Source organism: Ursus americanus, chromosome 4 (genome assembly GCF_024610735.1).
Source record: "Ursus americanus isolate L20-20 chromosome 4, mUrsAme1.1.p, whole genome shotgun sequence".
In the NCBI taxonomy this organism is placed as follows: domain Eukaryota; kingdom Metazoa; phylum Chordata; class Mammalia; order Carnivora; family Ursidae; genus Ursus; species Ursus americanus.
This window is the reverse complement of record NC_142130.1, coordinates 27,131,697-27,155,134: the sequence shown is the minus strand read 5'-3', so window position 1 is coordinate 27,155,134 and position 23,438 is coordinate 27,131,697. Positions and strand designations below refer to the sequence as shown.

General features: G+C 36.2%; 1 protein-coding gene and 1 pseudogene across 1 annotated transcript; both read left to right on the top strand.

The window, feature by feature from the left end:
* Positions 1–1,470: 1,470 nt before the first annotated feature.
* On the top strand, positions 1,471–2,291 carry LOC123801307 (large ribosomal subunit protein eL8 pseudogene; annotated as a pseudogene).
* Positions 2,292–4,538: 2,247 nt separating this feature from the next.
* On the top strand, positions 4,539–21,753 carry UTS2B (urotensin 2B). The gene is made up of 5 exons (XM_045811206.2): positions 4,539–4,641; positions 9,087–9,185; positions 10,789–10,826; positions 12,128–12,221; positions 21,728–21,753. The coding sequence occupies exons 1-5, from the start codon at positions 4,539–4,541 to the stop codon at positions 21,751–21,753; spliced, it is 360 nt and encodes a 119-aa protein (XP_045667162.2).
* The last annotated feature ends 1,685 nt before the right edge of the window (positions 21,754–23,438 follow it).

The following is a 23,438-nucleotide window of genomic DNA, read 5'->3' as shown; positions in this document are numbered from 1 at the left end:
TCAGGGCGTGATCCCGGCGTTCCGGGATCGAGCCCCACATCAGGTTCCTCCGCTAGGAGCCTGCTTCTTCCTCTCCCACTCCCCCTGCTTGTGTTCCCTCTCTCGCTGGCTGTCTCTATCTCTGTCGAATAAATAAATAAATAAATAAATAAATAAATAAATAAATAAAATCTTTAAAAAAAAAAAAAGAAAGTAAAAAGACAATCCATAGAATGTGGAAATATATTTGCAAATTATATGTTGGATAAGGGATTGGCATCCAGAATATAAGGAATTTGTACATCTTAATAATAAAAAGACCAATAACCCAATCTAAAAAGTTGTAAAGGTATTTGAATAGACATTTCTACTTTATTTTGAACAAACAAAGGCTTTCTGAACTCTTTTAAATGAAAAATTCATGCACACACTGATCAGAATGCTAGAGCCTCTACTTTGCCTTCTCCCTTCTGTCTGCTGTTTTCTTTCACTCATTTAACTGTACATTAGGAATTCTACCAAGAAATAACGGGGTCAGATGGAGGTCAAAATGAAATTGTTTAATTTTTTTACTCACTGGAAAAAAAGCCCAACTGTTTCCTAGAGTCAGAAAGTAATCACTCAAATGTATTTGAGTCACCATATGGACTCTGATTATCTATCCTTTTCCTGTCACTCATTATGAGAATAGTTAAGATGTGAATGAATCTTCGAGTTATCTGTACATTATAATATAATGACAATGTCTTCATTGACAAAATAGAAATGTTATTTAGAAGCAATAACTGAGATACAGACTAAGTGATCAAGAGGATTGCTTTTGCAAATTTGAAGCAAAATGTTGTGAGTTTACTTTAAAATCAGGATCTGATCAGAACAACCAATCACTTTCCATTTCTATGTTTTCCCAATTCTGGACAAGAGACAACGTGGGTCAGGGTGTGACTCTGAGGTAGATCTAGGCTTCCTTTTGGCTCCATAACTTTCTTCCTTTGCTGTAAAAGGTGAAAAATCAAAACAACTGTATAATTTTTGAGGGGCTACTGTAGGAATTAAATAAGATACTATATGTGAAATGCTTAGAACAGGGCCTGGCATGGATGATTGCTTAATTAGTGGCAACAATAACCTTGCTATATATTATTACTGTGTATACTAATGGCTCCAGAAACAAATATTCTAACTTCCTTTATCTGTTTAATACAATCAATCCTGAAAACTTGTTTTTATTTGAACAACTAATTAAATTATATACTCATGAGAAGAATTTAATAAACTATTTTGATTATTAAGAGAGGGAGATAAAGATTTAGTTAAGGATCTTTGTGGGCTTTTTTCTCAAAGTAGATGGAATGGTCATGGATAAGGAATTTATTTTTTATCACTTTGCCAACGTCAGCTAAAATATGACAGAAGATTCAGGAGGTTACATGAGACTTCCTGAAACAACTGTTTGTGGAACAAAAGTCATACATAACATTTTGTTTAGAAATGAGTCATCAGAGCTCTCTCCTCCAGCCATCCAAGACTCTGAAAGGAAAGACGGCTAAGGGGAAGGAGGCGGGCCCAGCCCTGCTATTGTAAAGAAGCAGGAGGACAAGAAGAGGTCAATCCCCTGTCTGAGAAAAGGCCCAAGAATTTTGGCATCAGACAGGACATCCAGCCCAAAGGGGACCTCTCCTGCTTTGTCAAATGTTACATCCGGCCGCAGCTGCAAAGGGTTATTCTCTATAAATATCTAAAAGTGCCTCTCGTGATTAACCAGTTCACCCAGGCCTTAGGCCACCAAACAGCCACTCAACTGCCTCAGCCGGCCCACAGATACAGACCAGAGACAAAGCAAGAGAAGAAGCCGAGATAGTTGGCCTGGGCTGGGAAGAAAGTTGTAGGCAAAGGGATAGTCCCCACTCAGAGGCTGCTTATCCTTCAAGCTGGGGTTAATACTGTCAGCACCTTGGTGGAAAACTAGAAGGTTCAGCTGGTAGTGACTGCACATGATGTCAATCCCAGGTGTCTTCCTGCCTGCCCTGTGTCACAAGATGGGGGTCCCCTACCGCACTATCAAGGGGAAGGCCAGGCTGGGGCATCTGGTTCACAGGAAGGCCTGTACCACTGTCGCCTTCACACGTGTTAATTCGGAAGACAGAGGAGCTCTGGCTAAGCTGGTGGAAGCCATCAGGACCAATTACAATGACGGATATGACGAGATCTACCATCACTAGGGAGGCAACATCCTGGGTCCAAACTCGGTGGCTCTCATTGCCAAGTTGGAAAAGACAAAGCCTAAAGAACTGCCCACCAAACTAGGCTGAGTGGATGCTGTTGAATTTTCTGTACAGAAGAGTAATAAAAAGTTCTCTTTCAGTCAATTAAAAAGAAAAAAAAAAAAAGGAAATGAGTCATTAGTACCCAAACTTATCAGAGAAGGCAGTTAAATTAAGTTGCCTCTTAAAAAAACAAAACTAAACTAAAAAAAAAAAAAAATTAAGTTGTCTCATTTAAGAAGGCAAACCTCATGGGAATTAGAGTTCCTCATGCTGCTATTTAACATCAAAATTTTTAAAAATCCAAACAATCTTATTTATATTAAAAAAATTTTTTTTTAAATTAAGAAACCATGAACTGAACATGTCCTTAATACTGACTCATACTTAACTCGCATTTCATTTGTTATTTATTTCCAGGTCTTCATTTTGGATTATTAGATTTATTATCAATATATTTTATAAATGATTCATCAGATTATTGGTGTATTTTCTATTTTGTTTTTACTTTTTCTTTAATAATTACTTGCAATTATATTATTTTTCATCATGGTTTTACAGTCTTTGTTCACTAAGTAATACTCATTTCCCATTTTCCATATTGACATACTTTTAAAAAATTAAAGTTTAAAAACTTAATCCCAATAATTTATTAAATAAGTAATGATAGATGGTATCAAGGTATGTTTGAATGATGGAAGTTTTTGAAACACTGTGGTATGATAAACTTTAAGGATCAAGTTGCAAGACATTGTTCTTGATTTTTAGGTTCCAGAGAAAACAGACACTTAAGGAGGTGCAATTATTCTTTCCATTCATTTAGCTTGATACCTAGATAAAAAGTTAAAGAGCATTACGCATTTTTGCCTTTAAAGGACCAGAAATTTCAGTTAGTGCTTATTCACAAATCAATATGTTTTCACTTATCTTCCCTTTGAGGTGCTCTGAAATTTGCAAATCAGGACAGAAATGTCTACAACAAGAACTGCTCTCAAAGTATTCACAATTTAATAGCAGAAGTAGACACAGAAAACACGTAACTGTTAGAAAAGGAAGAATGGATTTGGAGCGATGATAGATATCAAAGCATTTCTGTGGTAGTCCAAAGGAGGTAAAAAGAAAAACTGTTAGTGTGAAAGCAAAAAAGAGAGAAAGAGAGAGCCAAAAGACTAAACAGAGCTGGTGACATTGGATCAGGGGCTAAGGAATGAGTAGGTAAAATGATGGTGGAAAGAAGGAGTCCAGGTAGAGAGAAATAGGTCAGCAATGATCTGAAGTGAGGAAGTGCAAAATATATTCAGGAATTGAAAGCCTGCTGTGACTGGTGCAGAAGGACATGTAGTGCAAAAGAGCCTGTGAAGGAAAACAAGCCTGAATATCAAACTAAGTAGTTGAGACTTCATTCAAGGAATTTATTAAAGCAACGGGTTCAGGAAAAGTTGGGTCATTGCACTTCTTCCACATCATCACGTGCTGCCCTTTATGCGCAGGGAACGGAGTCAGTTTTAGAGCTAATGCATGGAGAGTTCTCCTGACAGAAGAAATAAATGCCAAGGCGAGAGGTCATTAGCACGTCTTCGGAGCCATAAAATTGGAATTGTGGATATACTGAAAGACTTTGACTTAAAAAGAAAACCGTTACAATTAAAGCAAGTATTAAAGAGTGTAATTGACGGGACATTTGCCAACTTTGAATGAATTAGATTTAGCTTTAATCTCTAGAAGTGCTGGTTGCAGCAAAATGAAACCATCCTTCTTCAGTGTAGTAGGACATTAATGTTCCCATTATGATTCATTTCCAATTTGAGCTCTTCCCAACTCAAATCTATTTGGTTGGTTAAAAATGAAGCGGTGGTTACAAATAACACGGGCTATTAGGAAGACCTCCATGGGGCTCTAAATCAGTTAAATGAAAGGCATTGTTCCCATTTCATTGTTAGGAAAATCTAACCAACAGGTTCTACATGGCCAGTTTTTGCTCTGTGCTTGTGCTTGTGTCTGAGCGAGTGGGCATGCACAGGAATACCTGCTTTTAGTGAAATGGGCAGGTATGAGATGTATCGATCGGGTTCTTCCTGTCATTGACCGAGTAGCAAACCTGTCACCTCTCCAAGTAGTGAATCATGTTGACAGAATGCATTACGTTTTATAAGTTTTTTTCTTTGTCCAGATCATTTGTAGTTGAAGCACACTTGCCACCTTTTAAAAGTGATGCCTGCAGCAGTCCAGAGCCACTGAAGTATTCATCTTGACCTGGAGGGTCCAGTTTCTCTGCTAGCACAGAAGATTTTTAACATGAACAAGATCCTTTCAACTACTCTTTGCTTTGGACTCCTAACTTTGTTATCTGTAATGATTTTTTTGGAATTGGTGCACGGACGGCCATATCTTACCCAAGGTATGTACCCATGAATCTAAAATCCTACAAGATGGGTAAATAATCCTTATCTTCCTCTTTGCATTGCCTTGATTTTTCTGCCAATATCAAAATAATACTTGAAGGCATTCGTATGATGTTATCATTAAATACCCCTTCAGAAGTTGCTGCTTTAAATTAAATGTAATCTGTGATGCTGTTCTTCTCAAGTAAATTAATTTTAACCAACATTGTACTAAATTTATTTTGACCACACTTTATTTTTTTTTCTAATCATGGGGAACATTCTTTTTACTTCTACTCTATGACCAAAGGGAGTGAATGTATAAATAGTAATACAATCAATTAGCTAATTTGTGCATATTTTTAAAGTACATTTGGGGAAAAATAATATTTTACCCAATGAGTTTATAAATAAGTTACTTATGAAAGGAGAGTGGCTCAGAGAAGAACACATTAGGATGGAAATTTGTGTTTGCAGACATTTGGAAGTAATAATGCGTGCGGAAATCTACGTAGTATTTTCAGGAGGATGATGCTGTCAGCCACGTTATGCATTGACTGCATTTATTAGATTTCTAACATACTTAGGGAACTTATGTTAAATGAAATAATTTAATCTATGACGTCTACAAATATTTACCATATAAAGTTGGAGAAAATAAGTTTCTGCTCTCGTAATATTGTAACCTATATTGATGTTTCTTTAAATTTTTCAATGCATTTTTTGTAGTGGAATAGCTCTTCATCTGAGAATCAGTAGAGCTAAATTTAATGTTGATTTATTAGGCCAACGACTTCATTGAAACTTTTATATATTTATGTTTGAAAAATAGTAACTTAAAATAGTGCTCTCTCTTTTCCCTTCCAGCCTGAGATTTTGAGGTTACTGTCATCTGACCCCCTTGATGGGAAGGAAAGAGCCTTTTGTCTTACATATGAGAACCAAATCAGAACATAGCACATTTGGTTTACATGATATTGGTTTGAGAAGAGGGATCGTTTCTCCCTTTTAGGTGGAATTCAATTTATCTAGACTACGTTGCTTCAAATGCGGTTTTATTTATTTATTTATTTTTTTTTTTTCTAAAGATTTTATTTATTTATTCGACAGAGATACAGACAGCCAGCGAGAGAGGGAACACAAGCAGGGGGAGTGGGAGAGGAAGAAGCAGGCTCATAGCGGAGGAGCCTGATGTGGGGCTCGATCCCCTAACGCCAGGATCACGCCCTGAGCCGAAGGCAGCCGCTTAACCGCTGTGCCACCCAGGCGCCCCTCAAATGCGGTTTTAAAAGTCAATGAAAGAGCAGTTCTTTTGGCAGTGAAAACAAAAGTGCATAAATCCTTGTTATTTGTTTATAGGGATTCTCCTATTGAGAAACAAATTGTCCCGGAGACATAAATAGAAACTTGGAAATCAAAAAGTCTGGATTTTACCCATGGTCCACATTTTGTCTTTGGCCGGTCAAAATCACTGCACTTGGTGGGCCTCTACTGCTCTTCCTGTGAAATAATGAGATTTTCAATGTTCTTACCATAGTGCAAATGTGTGAGGAAAAATGAGACCATTCATTGAGGACTTCGCAAAATTAGGGTGTTAGTTAGTGGTAAATGTAACGTCTGATTTCACGTGGATGTGGGTTACAGCAAAATGCAACTCTAAAGCATTTTTCTCGATTAAAATTAAATAACACCTCTGACCACAGAATACCACACACTGATATCCTTCTATCACTGGCAGCATATTGGAAAGGTTTCTCTCTGGGACTCCCTTGTATCTGTTGCCTTGTATGTAAATGGAAAAGATTAAATTACTAGTAAGGTTATTTTCTGATCTAAATTGTCTATGATTAGAGTGAAACTCTCTCCATATACACATTTGTCAAAGCAGCCAAACGTTTGACTTATTGTGGTCTTTTGACACATTTTTCAAATAAGCATTTGTCTGCTGACAGAGTACAAAGTTGGGGTTACCATCCCTTGCTCTTTCTGTGTAAGACAATATTCAAGACAAATGGCACAAGCTTTCATTCGGTGGGGGCTCTAGAAAAGCTTGGCTTGATAGGTAAAGCTGACACTGAGCAGACTGCCTACCACAAAAGATTGAAGAATGAGTATCATGACCCAGAAGACTGTGGAAAATTCATTAATTTTTTGGTATTTTATCATTTTGGGGGGCTTCCAGTCTTCCTTCTGGTAAAATTTCTCCTCTGCCTCCACTAAAATGCCTCAAATTTGAGCAAAAAGCAAGGAGACAACAAAATCTTTTGATTCAGTATTTTAAGTAATAATGAACCAGTATTATCTGTGTATTTGCAAAAGCATTCACTCTGTCACGTCTGGGTAACTTTGCCATCCTTTGTGCTAAGGGGGCAACTACACTCAGGTAATTTTTATTCAAACATTTCCTTTATCAATATTAACTTTAAGTCCAAAGACAGAAACATAGCAAAGTATGTATACTTTTTCTCTTACGCTGTATCTGTTTTAAAACTAAAAATGAAAAGAAAAAAATACTTATTTTCTATAATATTTCTTAGATAATTATCTTACTTAACTTTAGGAATACAAAATATTTTTTAAAATTTTCGAGAAAATGATTTCTTCAGAGATTCCTGTAGATGATGGTTGCCTTGAGAGGTAGTGACGAGACTTTCTGAGGACAGTTTCACGAGTGTAGTTACTGGAAACAAAACTGGTAAAGAAAGGCAAATAGATAAATTTTCTTTTGTGAAAAATGTTCCACTTACATATGCAGAAGTGGATTGTGAATTAAGCACATAAACGCTTCAGCTCCACGCTTTCCTTGTTACTTCCTTCTAGTCTTAGACTTTCTCTAGTTAAGGCAATGAGTCCGTTTCTCTTATCACAGTTCTGTTTCTGAAACAAGTAGGTAGCCATTATCATCTGGCTGTAAAATGTACCTTATTTCTTTTTCAAACGGAAACATTTTAAAGTTTGTTATTTAACATTTTCACAAACAACTGTACTAACAATTACATTATTGCATGGCCACGTCTTAAACTAAACTCTCTCGGAGGGTCTTCATTTAATTGATGTGAAGCAAAAGTTCCGTTGATATTCTATTAGTGTTTTAATTGATCAATAGAGAAAAAACAGAATGTCACAGATAATTTCTATGTTTATGAAGTAAAGGAAAATGAAGAGCTGAGCACCAACGAACTATGCTTGGTCATTGTGGAAACAATGCTCTCACTTGCTCCAAGTCGTCCAGTTGCTTCCTCACCAAGGCTTTCTCGTTCTTTTCATTAGCCTCTCAGTCATTTGAGTTCATCAATAAACATTTTGTAGACACAGGAAAGGCAGATGATTTCACGGAATAATACAGTCAAGTCATGAGCCATTTCTGTAGCTAAAACCACAACATTCTCACTTCTAAACTTCAAACTCACAAATCTAGCTTCTGCTCACACTGCCAGCTGGTATGAGGAGTGAGGAAGTGGAGAGAATGATCCGATAGAAGTTCTATGATAAAGGTTTGATTTTTCAGGCCACCTCATGAAAGTTTATTTTGTTTGTAATACACTAGTTGTTATTTCAATTGTATTATTTGTTAACAGATATCTTGCTGAGTCTTCAGGTTTTATAGCTTGAGTAGAGGCTATTGTCCTGATTTCTACTCCAGAATAAAAATGTTTATAAAAATTTGGGCGTGGGGCGCCTGGGTAGCACAGTCGTTAAGCGTCTGCCTTCGGCTCAGGGCGTGATCCCGGCGTTCCGGGATCGAGTCCCGCATCGGGCTCCTCCGCTGGGAGCCTGCTTCTTCCTCTCCCACTCCCCCTGCTTGTGTTCCCTCTCTCGCTGCCTGTCTTTCCCCGTCAAATTAAAAAAAAAAAAAAATTGGGTGATATTTCTAAGTGCTGAAAGAGTTGAGCATCTGATCAATGATTGGGTTGGGAGGGAAACTGACAAAGACGGAAAGATGTCAATAGGGAGAAAATAGACATCATACCACCACTTCCACAGGTTTCCTTGGAGGGTTAAAGGCAATCTCCAGAGAACAAAATGGCTCATATTTAAATGTGTATAGCAAATAAAATCTTAAAATAAAAAAATACTTATTTTTCTTAAAAATATAACTTTTAATTTATGATTTTTATATTAAACATAAGAGTGGAAAATTTCAACAGTGCAGGTAAAAAAATAAGAAATTTACCTATGATTCTACTACCTAGGAATGATGGCAGGTAAATTTTAGGGTGTTGCCTTTCAGACATACTTTCTGTCTCTCTCTCTCCCTCTCTCACAATCTCTCTTTGAGTGCTCATATACATTCAATGATTTTTTTAACAGCCCATCTTTTGGGATTACACACCTTTCTCCACACCCCTTTTATTGGTGACTGTAGTATTAATAGTTACCTGTAAAATGTATTTAATTAGAAATACTTTCAGTGACACAGATTGAAATTGGAGGTTTTATTACGCTGAGGTGATTATTGCAGGAAATGAATTGTTTCCAGATAAAGACGATACAAATCGCGAGGAACTACTGCTGGCTCTACTGAATAAAAATTTTGGTTTCCAAAGACCTTCCAACATTGGTGAGTCAAGAATTTATTCTGTCTTCTGACCTGCTCTTTCTAAATGTTTATTTATATTAAATAAAATAATAACCACTCCCTTTTATGCTGGACTGATGGCTTCAGTGTTTTTATTATTTCATATTCATACTAAAAGCAATAGCATTATGAACAAATATTAAAATCCTATTTTCTTCAATTAGGAGGTCCTAGTGGGATCGGTAACCATCTAGTTACACAATAGTGATCTTTACTCATATTTTCTTCTTATCTATGCAACTCTTAACTGGTACAGGTTTTATATATATATATATATGTGTGTATATATATATATATGTGTATATATATATATATATATTTTTTTTTTTTTACTAAATGCTTCACATCTCTTCATAGGTTTCCACTAAAAATTTCACAAATTAACTGCAGTCTCATAGCAGTTAACACATTTTGCAATCAAATTCTCCCAATGTGGGAAATGATTGGAGTAGAGACCACTGGGAAATTTAGGTTACACCAATTGAGATTTTTTTTCTTTGAAGAACAGGAGAATCTAATTTATAATCACATATCAGAATGTTCTCCAAGAAATGACAAATACTGTCAGAAACTCAGTAAGTGTAGTCTGAGAGAAAATGTGACAATATGTTAATGTGATACACTCTCAGAAAACATCTGGTCTTCTAAAGAAAATGTCTATTCATGGGACAATGTGCTGACTACAATAATGTCTTAATAAATACTTCAAAAATACAAGGTTTTAAAATTAGAAGTAAGATATTCTCATTGAAGAAAATAAATGAAATTATAAAAAAGAATTGATACTCAACTTGTAAGGGAGGGAGTTACTATTCATACTTTGGGCATTTCTTTCTCAGTTGAATTATATAGATGCTTGTGTCCCGCTGTTTTCACTTAATATTGTTTCATAAGATTTCCTTATTCAGTAAAATAGTTTATTTCTACATAATAGTGCTTGTTAGAATTAGGGTCTATTTTATTTTACATTTGTTATTTTAAAAGACTTTATTTAACAGAGAGAGAGAGAGCGAGGGCGAGCACATGCACAGGCAGAGGGAGAAGCAGGCTCCCTGCCTATGCTCAATCCCAAGGTCCTGGGATCACGACCTGAACCCAAGGCAGACACTTAACCAACTGAGCCACCCAGGCACCCCAGAACTATGGCCTATTTTAGAAAGTTTTGTGCTTATTGCTAGAAATTAGGTATTTTCTCATTACATAATGGGTTGCAATTCAATATTATAGGCATCGAGAAAATATTTGGGTTTTATATTAGGGATGATGGGTGGTCTTAAATCATATGAAAAAGACCTTTGCTTTCCACATAAGATCCTGAATGTGGGGGCATGTGGGTCGCTCAGTCTTTAAGCGTCTGTGTTCAGCTCAGGGCATGATCCCAGAGTCCTGGGATCTTGTCCCGCATCAGGCACCCTGCTCAACTTCTTCCTCTCCCACTCCCCCTGCATGTGTTCCCTCTCTCACTGGCTGTCTCTCTCTCTGTCAAATAAATAAACAAACAAATAAATAAATCCTGAATGTGTGTCCTGAAATGAATCAAATACTACTTGCAATGAAATTTTTCATATACAAACATATCTTGCAGATAAAGAACTGGCTAACAAATTGGAAGAACTTAACCAGGTGAGAATGTGAAATACTTACATTTCAATTTTAATAATAATTATAAGACATTTTCTTTGCCCACAGTTTGAAAAATTATTAGTACTATACTGTAAAATTTTTTTGGTCCTGCTAGAGAAAGAGTAAAGTAATCCACTAGAGAAAAAAAAAAAAGTCAAATTACACTCAAAAAAAAAAAAAAAAAAAAAAAAAACGACCAAGAAAGAAAAGGAAACCAAAACAAAACTATAGCTGAAGTGAACTTGAGATAAAATGTGTAGAAAATCTGGATTCTCGTCCCAGCTCTCCAATTAACTAACTAGAAGACCATGGACAAATTAAAAGTCTCTGGATCTTAATGTCCTCATCTGTAAAATGGGAGGCTATACCTAGATTGGTGATTTTCAAAATTTATTATTATTTTTAAATATGGAAATACCTTTTCCCAAATAAATTGGATGTGGTCCTAGTAAATGAAGCATCTGAAGGTGGAGCTGTCCTGCTCCCCCCTGGTTGGGGGCCTGAACTGTCACCTTGCTCACCTGTTCTCAGCCCTCCTGATAGGGAGCGTCTTAGCAGCCTTATCCCCCCACTGCTTGACAGGCTGGGAAGAAAATCTGAAAGTCTCCAGATTAGATGATTTCAAAACTTGTCTACATATATGCATGCAAATCCATTATGATACAAACCGTGTGGCTGTTTGGGAGAGAGAATCATGCCCCATCATTCTGAGCGGGTCGGACATGGACACCCTCAGTAGCCAGGCTGAACTCGGGTAGAGTTAGGTCTTCAGGGTATGGGCAATCAGAGAGCTTGCTAAAAATTAACACGGGTTGAATTCCAGGTAAAAACCCTAGTGCCTCAAAATACTTCTCCCTTCCTTCTGGAAAGGAGAAATATTTCAGGAAATTCAAACATTTACATAACTCTTTGGAGCTCCTTGAAAAGGACTGCTCATTATAGGTGACATAAAATCCAGTCCAGCAACACAGGCTGTGTTTACAGCCTCCCCATTAATTAACACCTAGAACTGACTTCCTTCACCATAAACCTGTTTTTTCCTGATCTCCTGTTGAGTCATGTACCTTTCCCAGCCAGTCTCTAAATACGAGTTCCCTTGGAGTTTTCTACTTAATTCTTTTTGTTTATTTTCTTTATCACTTTTTCTCCTTTTCCATTCCTTTTTTCCCTCCTTTCTTCCTTTCTTCCATTTTTCCTACTCTTTTCCTTTCTTATTCTAATTATTCCTCTTCTTCAATAGAAAGCAGCATCATTCTTATTAAGATCAGTAATTTTTTATATTTGATTTTTATTTTTAACAGTTGGAAAAGCTCAAAGAGCAGTTCATGGAGGCCAAAGATGCCGAGATATCCTATGCTATGGATGGTCTATCTTCTTCCCATCCAAATAAGCGAGGTAAATTTTAATTTCAAAGCTTTAAAATTGACATCTCAAAGATTACTTTTGCAATTATTACTAAGAGGGAAGAGATTGACTTGACATTTCTTAATCCCATGCTGATTATCAAGATCAAGGTCCATATTTAAGAAAAAAACATGCCAATGAATATGTTCCCATATGAATATATGTAAGCTCTGTGGTGTTTACAGGAGGGGATGGTAAGGTCATACATACCGGATTTAAGTAAAATAGGCCCTTGTTGCTAAAAATTGTGACCTACCCTTGCTACTTGGCTTAAAGACTGGAGTTGGGAGAATCACAACTGGAAGCAAGCAAGTTTTAAGTCAATTCAAAATTTAGAACCTCTTTATTGAAGTAAGGAGAACGCTCATTGCTCTAACACTTGGTTCAAGGTTTGAATCATAACATTTAATTTTAGAAAGATTTGTCTTTTGGATCCTTCTTATTTTTTATAACATTTCTTGGGCAATTTTTGTTTCTTGCTGAATTAGTTCTTATATTTGAAAAAAACTGTATGTGTATTTCTCCATTCATATAGTGATGTGAGCCTTCCTAAGCCTCACTTTACTTATTTACATTTTCTTCCTCCTCCCAGATTTGTCTTTAACTTGTGCGAAAACTTATTTCACAATGCTACTAAGTAGAAAGAGGATGCACTGGTATTATTTAAACACTTGGCATATACCAGACATTTTATACTTTAATATGTCAAAATATTGTGGGTAAATACATAGGGTCTAGAGCTAAACTGCCTGGGTTCAAATCAACATTGACATTTCCTACCTGTGTGATCTTGAGCCGTTAATAACTTCCTGCGCCCCATTTTCTTTGCCCCCAAATACAAATTATAATAATAATTTTTATAAGATTGTCAGCAGGATTTGATGAGTAAATATTTGAAAGGCATTTAGAATAATGCCTGGCATATAGTAAGTACTATGTAAGCCTAACTTGTTTTTTATGGTTTTGATCAATACTATAATTATTATTTTATTTTCATCATAAACACCATAGGATAGCTATTACTATGCTTATTTTATAGATGAGGAAATTACATCTCAGAGAGGTGAACTTATATGCCAAAAATAATCCACCTGCTTCATGACTCAGCAAGTGGGCCTGAAGGAGAGGGCAGTAGAAGATAAATTGGAAAGGAGAGAACCTTCAGGATTTTAAGGACTTTAGCTTCTGTTGGGTACCACATGGGACATCATTGGAAACTTTTAGCAAAAGAGTAATATAAGTTTTAACAGAACCACTCTGATGCTTTGTGGAAAATACACTGCAAAAGATGGACAAAGGTAGAAGCAGAGAAACCACTGATAAAAAGAATTCAGTCGTTCAGATGGTAAGTGGTCGTAGCTTGGATTAGGGTGGCAGTGGTGAGTTGATAAGAAGGGGTCTGATTCTGAATATAATTTGAACAAAAAAATCCACAAAATTTGTTGTAGGATTACATGTGGTTTGTATTTTTTTAAAAAGGGAAGGCATCAAAAATGATTCCAAAATTTTTGTTTTGAGCAACGAGGAAAAAGAGGGCAATTTCTATTTAATGAGCCAGAGACAGCTGGAAGAGGAGAAAGTTTGGTGGCATAGAAAGATTGGTGTAGAGATTTATTGGGCCTTCCCATCATTAGCATAGCTTAGGCTATGATATGGTACCAGTTTTAATCCAAATCTCAGAGGCCTATTATATAATAAAGTCCAATGCATGTTGTACAATCCTATTCTATTTTCTGGCTATATCATCTAGAAGGTTGTTATACGTTGACTGCCCCTAATATTGCCAAGACACAGGAAAGGGATAGAGGACACATCCTAGCTCTAAACTGCCTGAGTTCAGAACTCAGTTCAGTGACAGGTGTCACTTCTCCTGAAGTCCATTAACTAGAATTAGTCACATGGGCTGCCACCAACATATTGGCAAGGTAGGCTGAGAAATTTTAGGAAGTACATACAATACTTGGGGAGCACTGCCTCTACCACACTCAATCCTTTGATCTCCCCTTAGCCATATAGTATACTCAACCGATTCCCATTAAAGACAATTCCAGATCTCTTTCACTGACTGAATCCAGAGCAAAGAACAGGCTCTCCAGGAGGAGATACTCACTAGTCTTCATCAGCTACAGAGTGGCTTCTTCCTCTTCATTCACAGACCTGTTGGCTAAAAAGACAAATCCAATAATTGGCAGAGGAACAAGGATGGGATAATCACAACCAGTAATCCCTTTCATAAGGGAAACAAATAAGACACACACAGAATGCTGCTCTCCAGCAATTCTGAAATCTCACTGGGCAAAACTATAAAGGTCTCCTACCCCGGGGATGGGGAAAGGTGTTTTGACTGTAGTCGGTCGTATCCAGGAGGAGTCATCTGCCCATTGTAATGTTTCCACTGGCTGCACTGTTTGAGATTTTTCTTTTTCATTTTTATCCCTGGACACATCTTACATGCTACTTGGGGATTATTCCCTTCTCCAGGATGGCACAGTTTTCTCAGGTCTCATTCTACTTTTGCAAAGATGGAGGCCAAAGGTTTATCTTGTCTTTAAGTGTTAAAGATATTTTTATTTTAGGAGTTATGGATTGACAATGATGTTCTTTCAAAAATTTAGAAAGCTTCTCATGTACTTGCTCCATGCAAATACTTTTTAAAAAAGCAATTTTAATTATTCTGCATTCTCACCCCCAATTTAGTCACAGTTGCGTTGAAAGTATCTGGAATATATCTTAAAGACCACACACTCAATCTGATTTTTGCCCTGAGTTCTTTATTCCAACTGCTATTTACAGAGCCTCTGTCCCTTGGAGTAGTTTTAAATCTCATAGTGTTTGGGATCTAGAAGAAGTTAGTTCTTCCAATGTTTCAAGATCTTACATTTCAGGACTCTCTTTATTCCCTTTGTATTTGTTGTCAAATTGTATTTGGGGATAAATTAGGCAAACTACTTTAGCAGACTAACCTTACAATCTCAATGATGTAGCTTGCTTTAAGATTTATTTTTTGATTACATGAAGCCTCGTGTATGTTGGTCGTTTTCCTTTACTCCTTATCTACTCTACGTGTCCCTGTAATAGAACAGGAGAGAAATGGAGGTAAACACACTCTTAACTGCCAAAATTAGGTACACAGATCTTAATCTAACTTATCAGGGTCAGGGAAGCACTTGGGAAATGTAAAGAAAAGTACAAGGAATATTTGGAGTGTCATGTCCCTACCACAGACATTTTGAGCTTGTCATGCCATGCAGAAGAGTATCTTCCCAGTATAGTAGTCTCCTTATGCACACTTTGCAATTTCAGTTACCTGTGGTCCACCATGGTTCAGAAGCAAACGATCCTCCTTCTGACATATCAGCAGAATTCTGGTCAATGGTAGCCTAATGCTACGTCATAGTGCCTGCGTCATTCACCTCACTTCATGTCATCACGTAGGCATTGTATCATCTACATCACCACCAGAAGAAGGGTGACTAGAGTATAATAAGATATTTTGAGGTAAAGAGGTCACATTCACATAACTTTTATTGCAGTATATTTTTATAATTGTTCTAGTTTAACATTAGTTATTGTTGTTAATCTTTTCCTGTGCCCAGTTTATAAACTAAACTTTATTGTAGGTATGTATGTATAGGAAAAACATAGTATTTGTAGCATTCAGTACTATCTGCAGTTTCAGGCATCCTCTGAGGGTCTTGAAACATCTCCCACAGATAAGGGGGAACTTCTGTAGTGATCTGAGTAGACCGTTGAATATATAAATTTGAAGTTTAGGAAAACAGCTCATATTGGAGGTATAAAGTTGACAGTTACCAGCATATCAATATTGCTTGGTATTGTGATCAGACCATCTAAGGAATGACTCTAGATATAAAAGAGAGGATAGCAGGGCTGAAGCCCAGGTGATTCCAAGGTTAGAGTTTGGGCAGACAAGAGAATCAGCAAAGGAGGCTTAATAGGAGTAGCTATCAAGGAAGAAAGTGACAAAGAAAGGAAGACTGCACTGTTTCCAGGAAGTAGTGAATATATACTAAAGCTATAATAGGTCCAGTAAGTTGATAACTGCAACTTTCCTTCTGAATAGCAATGAAAGATTATTAATGGCTTTGACAAGAATTGTTTGGTGAACTTTGGGTTAAAGAGAACATGATAAAACAGTATTTTTATCATTTGTCAGGAACCACGGACAATAGACACTGCTTTTGAGAAATTTTGTTCAAAAGGTAGAAAAAATTGGGATATTAGCTAGAGCAGTTTGGAAGCGGGTCAAAGAAACATCTTTGTTTTTTAAGCAAGGAGATATTAAAACATATTTATATGTAATTGGAATAAAATAAATATTTGTGGTGATAAACATATGAAGTAGATGCCCAGGTTAGGTCACAAAAACAACGCACATTTAAAGTGTGGTTCTATTGCGTAACTAGGAGTTGTCTACCATGAATAACATTGTGTGAAGATAAAATGGACCCAGAGATCCAGCTAATACAATAGTAACTTATACTTACTGGGGAATATTATATTTTGCTTTACTCATTTAATATATAATTGATAGACACCTGCTGAAGTCACTAAGAATGGTGCTGTCTAATGTGATAAAATACATCTTCTCAGGATAAAAACAAATTAGGTATCAAAGGAACATGCCCCACTATAGTAAAGACCATATATAACAAACCCACAGCTAATATCATATTCAATGGAGAAAAATTGAAAGGGACTTCCTCTGAGTTTGGAAACAAGATAAGGTTGCCCACTCTCACCACTTCTATTCAATATAGTACTGGAAGTCCTAGCTAGGGCAATTAGGAAAGACAAAGAAATAAAAGGCATCCAAATTAGGAAGGAAGAAGTAAAACTGTCACCAATTGCTGATGATATGATCTTATACATACAAAATCCCAAGAAGTTAACCAAAAAACTAAAAAATTAATGATTTCAGTAAAGTGACAGATTATAAAATCAACTTACAGAAATCAGTGGGATTCCTTTATACTAACGATGAAACATTGGGGAAAAAAATCCCAATCACAATAGCGTCAAAAACAATTAAATACTTAGGAATAAAATTTAATTGAATTATAGTTGATATACAAAATTATTTTAGTTTCAGGTATTCAGCATAGCAATACAACATTAGGAAGTGTTCCCCAGGATAAATCTATCCACCATCTGTTACCATATAAAGTTTTTAAATATTTTTAACTATATTCCCTATGCTGTACATTGTATCCCTATGTCTTATTTATTTTATAACTGGAAGTTTGTACCTTTTAATCCCCTTCCTCTATTTCACTCCCTCCCCTCTGACACTGCCAGATTACTCTCTGTGTTTAAGAGTCTGTTTCTGTTTTGTTTTGTTTGTTCATTTGTTTTATTTTTTAGAGTCTACATATAAGTGAAATCATATGGTCTTTGTCTGACTTATTTTATTTGACATAATACCCTTTAGGTCCATCCATGTTGTCACAAATGGCAACATTTCATTTTTAATGAATATTCCGTTGTGTGTGTGTATGTGTGTGTGTGTGTTTGTGTGCAATCTTTCTATCTATTCATCTATCGATGGACACTTAGGTTGCTTCTATATCTTGGCTATTGTAAATAAATAATGCTGCAATCAACATAGGGATGCATGTACCTTTTTAAATTACTGCTTCCATTTTCTTCAGCTAAATACCCAGAAGTAGAATTGCTGTATCATATGGTAGTTCTATTTTTAATTTTGGAGGAACATCTGTACTGTTTTCCATAGTGGCTGCACCATTTTGCATTCCCACCAACAGTGCATGAAGATTCTTTTTTCTCCCAACTTTGCCAACCGTTGCTAGCTAGTTATTTATTTATTTATTTATTTATTTATTTATTTATTTATTTTCATAAAAGCCATTCTGACAGGTGTAAGGTGATATCTTATTGTGGTTTTGATTTGCATTTCTTTGATGACTAGTGATGTTGAACATCTTTTCATATACTGTTGGCCATTTGTATGGCTTCTTTGCGGAAATGTTTATTCAGGTCCTCTGCCCATTTACTTAGGCAAAAATTTAACCAAGGAAGCGAAAGATCTGCACAATGAAAACTATAAGACTTTGCTGAAAGCAATCGAGGAAGACACAAACAAATGGAAAGAAATCTGTATTCATAGACTAGAATAATAAATATTGTTAAAATGGACATATACCCCAAAGCCATCTACAGATTCAATGCAATCCTACCAAAATACCAAAGGCATTATTCACAGAAATAGAAGAAATAATCCTAAAGTTTATGTGGAACCACGAAAGACTCCAAACAGCCAAAATATTCTGAGGATAAAAGAACAAAACCTGTTTTCAAACAATACTGTAAAACTATAGTAGTAAAAACAGTATGGTACTGGCACAAAAATAGACATACAGACCACTGAAACAGAACAGAAAGCCCTGTATTAAATGCTGGTGTACAGAGTCAACTAATATTCACAAGGGAGCCATGAACACCCAAAGGGAGAAGGATAGTCGTTCAAAAATGATGCTGGGAAAATTGGAGAAACACCTACAGAACAATGAGATTGGACCCTTACGTCACACCGCTCACAAAAATTCACTTGAAATGGATAATAGACTTAAACATAGACCTGATAACATAAAACTCCTAGAAGAAGATAAGAGCAGTAACTTATCAATACTGGTCCCGGTAATGACTTTTTGGACATGACACCAAAAGCACAAGGAACAAGAGCAAAAATTAACAAATGGGACCACATCAAACTCAAAAGTTTCTGCACAGCAAAGGAAAGAATAAAATGAAATGGCAGGCTATGGAATGGAAGAAAATTTTAGCAAAACATATATTGGATAAGAGGTTAATATCCAAAAATTATAAAGAGCACAACTTAATTGCAACAGAAAAAGCCCTAAAAAATCTGATTAAAAAATGGGCAGAAGAACTAAATAAATACTTGTTTTTCTAAAAAGGATATCAAAACAACCAAAAGGCACGTAAAAGATGCTCCGCATCACTAATGAGCAGGAAAATGCAACTCAGACCACAATGAGATGCCACCTCACGTCTGTTAGAGTGGCTATCATCAAGAAGACAAGAGACAATGACTGAAGGTGAGAATGTGGTGGAAGGGAACTCTTACACACGGTTGGTAGGAATGCAAATTCATCCAGCCGCTATGGAAAACAATATGGGTGTTCCTCGAAAAGTTAAAAATAGATTTACCATACGATCTAGCAATTCCACTTCCAGGTATATATCAATGGATGAATGGATAAAAATGGTACACACACACACACACACACACACACACACATACACACACACACAGGGAATATTATTCAGCCATGAGAAAGGAGGATATCCTGCCATCTCCAATGATATGGATGAAACGAGCACATTATGCTAAGCAAGATAAGTCACACAAGAGAACGACAAGTGAGTACTGTATGATATCACTTGTATGTGGAATCTAAAAAAGTCAAAACTGTGAAAAAACAGAGAGTAAAATGGTGGTAACCAGGGGATCATGGAGGCAAGGGGTTTGGATAAGATTGGTGGTGTTTAAGTATACACACCTGTAACAGTCAGTCAGTCATAGAAATCTGCAGTGTAATGAAAGTGGACAATAATATTGTACTATAATGATGTAATCTGACATAGACTACTTCAATCATATTGCAATGTATAAATTTATCAAAGTAACACACTATACACCTTAAATTTACAAAATGTAATGTCAAATTGATCAAATAAAAAAAAGAAGGAAAAAAGGGCTCCTTAGCTCTCACTCTGGTCTATTTACTTAGCTGCACTCCTAATGACTTTTTTGATTCATAAGCTGACGTAGGATAGAAGCAGCACATTTGAAGAAACTTGGGGACGGGAAATGAAAAATAAATATATAGCTGTCCAACACATAGCATTCTGCTAAAAACAGGGTTACAAGAGTGAACCAGACAGACATGAAATGACACCAGAATGCTAGCGAGAGGCTTCCTTCACACAGATGATACCCGATAGACAAGCACTGAAGGTTGGCTCTACTGGGGATGTCATTCACGACCCTTCCTTTCATCCAGGTCCAGAAAATTTCCCAAACTATATTCCATTGCCTACTTGAGCCGCTTACGAGTAATTTTGGGATATGTGTACATGTATATTTTCCTGACAGACTGAGATCATCAATGACATCTGAAGGGCCAGAAAGGGCAGTGATGATAACTTTCCAAAGCACACTATAAAAAGAAGATTGGATTAGTGGGCCGGGCTCCTCAGTTTAATGTCTGAAAATAAACTCCTTTCATAGGATTTGAATGTGGTTTCATTTAAAGGAAGCTGTGGCTCTTGTAGAAATGAAAAGTGGACTCTGAGTGCTGTCATAACGCTGCGTGTGTAGGTGGTGACGAGCTTGAGGGTTACAGTTTATGGAGTGAATAGAGAGGGAGGGAAACCTGGCAAGCAGACAGACTTTTATCATTTATTTCAAAGAGTATTTCAAAGAGTATCTTTTTTAACTCTTTTTCATTGTGCGTCCCATTCATCAATAATGAATCAAAGACCTGTCTCCCCAAGGTCTTAATTTTATAAACCACTTAGATTGAAGGAAATTGGAGAATTTATAATGAGTCTATGAAGCTACTGTAAGTAGGGAGCAACCTACAGAAGACTTAAAATGACTCGTTCGTGCACTTGAGGATTAAAAAACTGTTAGAGTTGGTTTGATTTTTCTGAGGCATAATTTTTTTTTAAGATTTTATTTATTTATTTGACAGAGAGAGAGACAGACAGTGAGAGAGGGAACACAAGCAGGGGGAGCGGGAGAGGAAGAAGCAGGCTCCCAGCCTATGAGCCTGATGTGGGGCTCGATCCCAGGACCCCGGGATCACGCCCTGAGCCGAAGGCAGATGCTTAACGACTGAGCCACCCCGGCGCCCCTGAAGCATTATTTTTATGATCAGAATGTGAGGACTCATTGTGGCAATTAAATTACTTAAATAACATTTTGTGATCTGCAAAGTGAACTTCAGACTCTCTTCCTTCTTTCCCCCCCCAGTAAACTGAAACATATTTATCATAGTTTTTACTCACATGACTTCCTCTTTGGGATTTCAGTTACCCCAAATATAAAACAGGGAGGGTGTATCTAATAGGATGATCTACTGTATTCTCTGAACTGTATTACATGCATTATCATGTAGAACGGTGCTATCCAATAGAACTTTCTGTGATGATGTGACCATTGTCTAATGCAGTGCCCATTGTGGTAGGCACTGGCTATAAGTCACTATTGAATATTCTAAATGTAGCTAGTGTGATGGAGAAGCTGAATTTTCAAATTTTATTTAATTGTAATTAATTTATAGATTCACATGAAGCTAATAACAACCATATTGAACATTCCTTTTACAAAAGTCTCTTTCTCATACTGAGGCACACATAACCTATTTTATTCAAATGTTTCATCAAATACCCTCCTAATAAAGAATTTGGTTTGCTTTGTTTTTTAGCCTGCTTTTGGAAATACTGTGTCTGAAGTTTTTTCTCTGGATACAAAGAGAGAAGAACACTAGAAAAAAGATACACAGCTACTCACTAGTGCTTCAAGATTGTAGCTATTTCAAGCATCAAAAAACTGTGGCATTTATTCTGCCTATTGTATACTTAAGGATTAAGTTGTAAATAAGGACAAATCGGTTGCACTTTGCCTGGCACGGGCTATCAAATGGCTTGTAGTGCCCAGGTTGACGTGTTGTATCTATTATTGTATGCTTTCCATAGATTCATTGTTGACATATGGTTTTGTCTGGTGATGACCACTCTGTTGAGCTATCAATTAAAGTATTTTAAAAAGCATTAAAATAAATTATATTGTCTCAATTTATGGAAAAAATATGCATCATTGTCCTTTCTCTTGTGATTGTGCTGGCTACTATCTCTTTTCTGTTCATTTGGACAACTGTCACTAAAACTACTACAACCAAATGAATACATTGCTAGAGAGCAGGAATATATGGTTTATTGGACTCTGGGAGAAAGTAATATCTATCAAAGATAGATATTAAGAAAACTTTCTTACAAAACGGTTTGCCTTTTGGTTTCCTAATTCTCATCCCTGTCTCCTCCACAACACCATGAACTATTTGAGACCCAGCATGTCTGTAAGAGCTTACACTCATTGTACCAAAAAATAAACAAAACAAAACAAAAACTCATTGGCCTTGAGTCTTTTTTCTTTTCCTTTTTCACATCTGTACGTCAAACCGCTCTTGCTTACCTCTGAACAAGCTTATTTCGTCAGCTCAAGGCTGGGAGTTCAACTTCAATTTTGTCTGTCTCTTGTGCTATCACAGAACGTCATCAAAGTAACTTTAAGGAATATTAAGGGCTAGAATAGATGGTAAGAAGAGGCTACACACAGTTCCTTACTTCACAGTCTGGGGGAAATGCAGTTAATCTACATAATATCTATTTTGTGGTGTTTAAAGAGAAAACTATCTCAGAAGAGAGTAGGAACAATATTGTTTAAGTTAAAAAAACCGTAAAACAAACCAAGTCGAGTAATATATCTAAAGTGCTATTTGTATACTTGTTAGGGGCCACTCAAATGTACATAAATATTAGTTGCTCAGTAATGCTTAAGTATTCCCACTTATTTACACTAGTTGTAAACACAAACATCATATTGTTATAAAGAAAGACAAAAACTCCTGTGTTCACCATCTCATGTTTATTAACTTTGGAACAGTTAAACAATATGCAGGTGTTTTGAAACTTCAGGGGTAAGGTCATTCCAAAAACGTTTGCTACTTCTTCCTTTTAGAAGAATCCATTAAATTATCTTTTAATAGTTTGCTTTAAGAAATTTAATTCCCTAAAGCTATCTGTAGGTTAAAGGTAGAATTTGCTAGACTTTCTGTAGTAGAAGAAAATTTTAAGATGATGTAACCGGAAATGAACACCCCTCATGAAAAACTGGTTATGTAATTGATGCCAGACCACGGAAATTCATATTTACAATTTGCTCTGTGAAGTTTCACAAAGGAATGAGATGACTCATCATATTCTTAACAGAAATTATGTTTTAATTTCCTGCTGTGTTAAAAGAATGCCCTATTTCAAACTTGCGTACTGCTGACTTATTTTCTACTTTGTATAAAGTAGTGGTAAAAATTAAAATATGAAATAAAATAGTTATAAGTGGAGAAAACATTTTTCTCT

Bases quoted from the DNA above. Each gene is read 5' to 3' on its own strand.
- UTS2B (XM_045811206.2), top strand. From the start codon at position 4,539: ATGAACAAGATCCTTTCAACTACTCTTTGCTTTGGACTCCTAACTTTG. The intron at 10,827-12,127 runs GTGAGAATGTGA...TATTTTTAACAG, and splicing joins AATTGGAAGAACTTAACCAG to TTGGAAAAGCTCAAAGAGCA. The intron at 12,222-21,727 runs GTAAATTTTAAT...TTTGTTTTTTAG, and splicing joins TTCCCATCCAAATAAGCGAG to CCTGCTTTTGGAAATACTGT.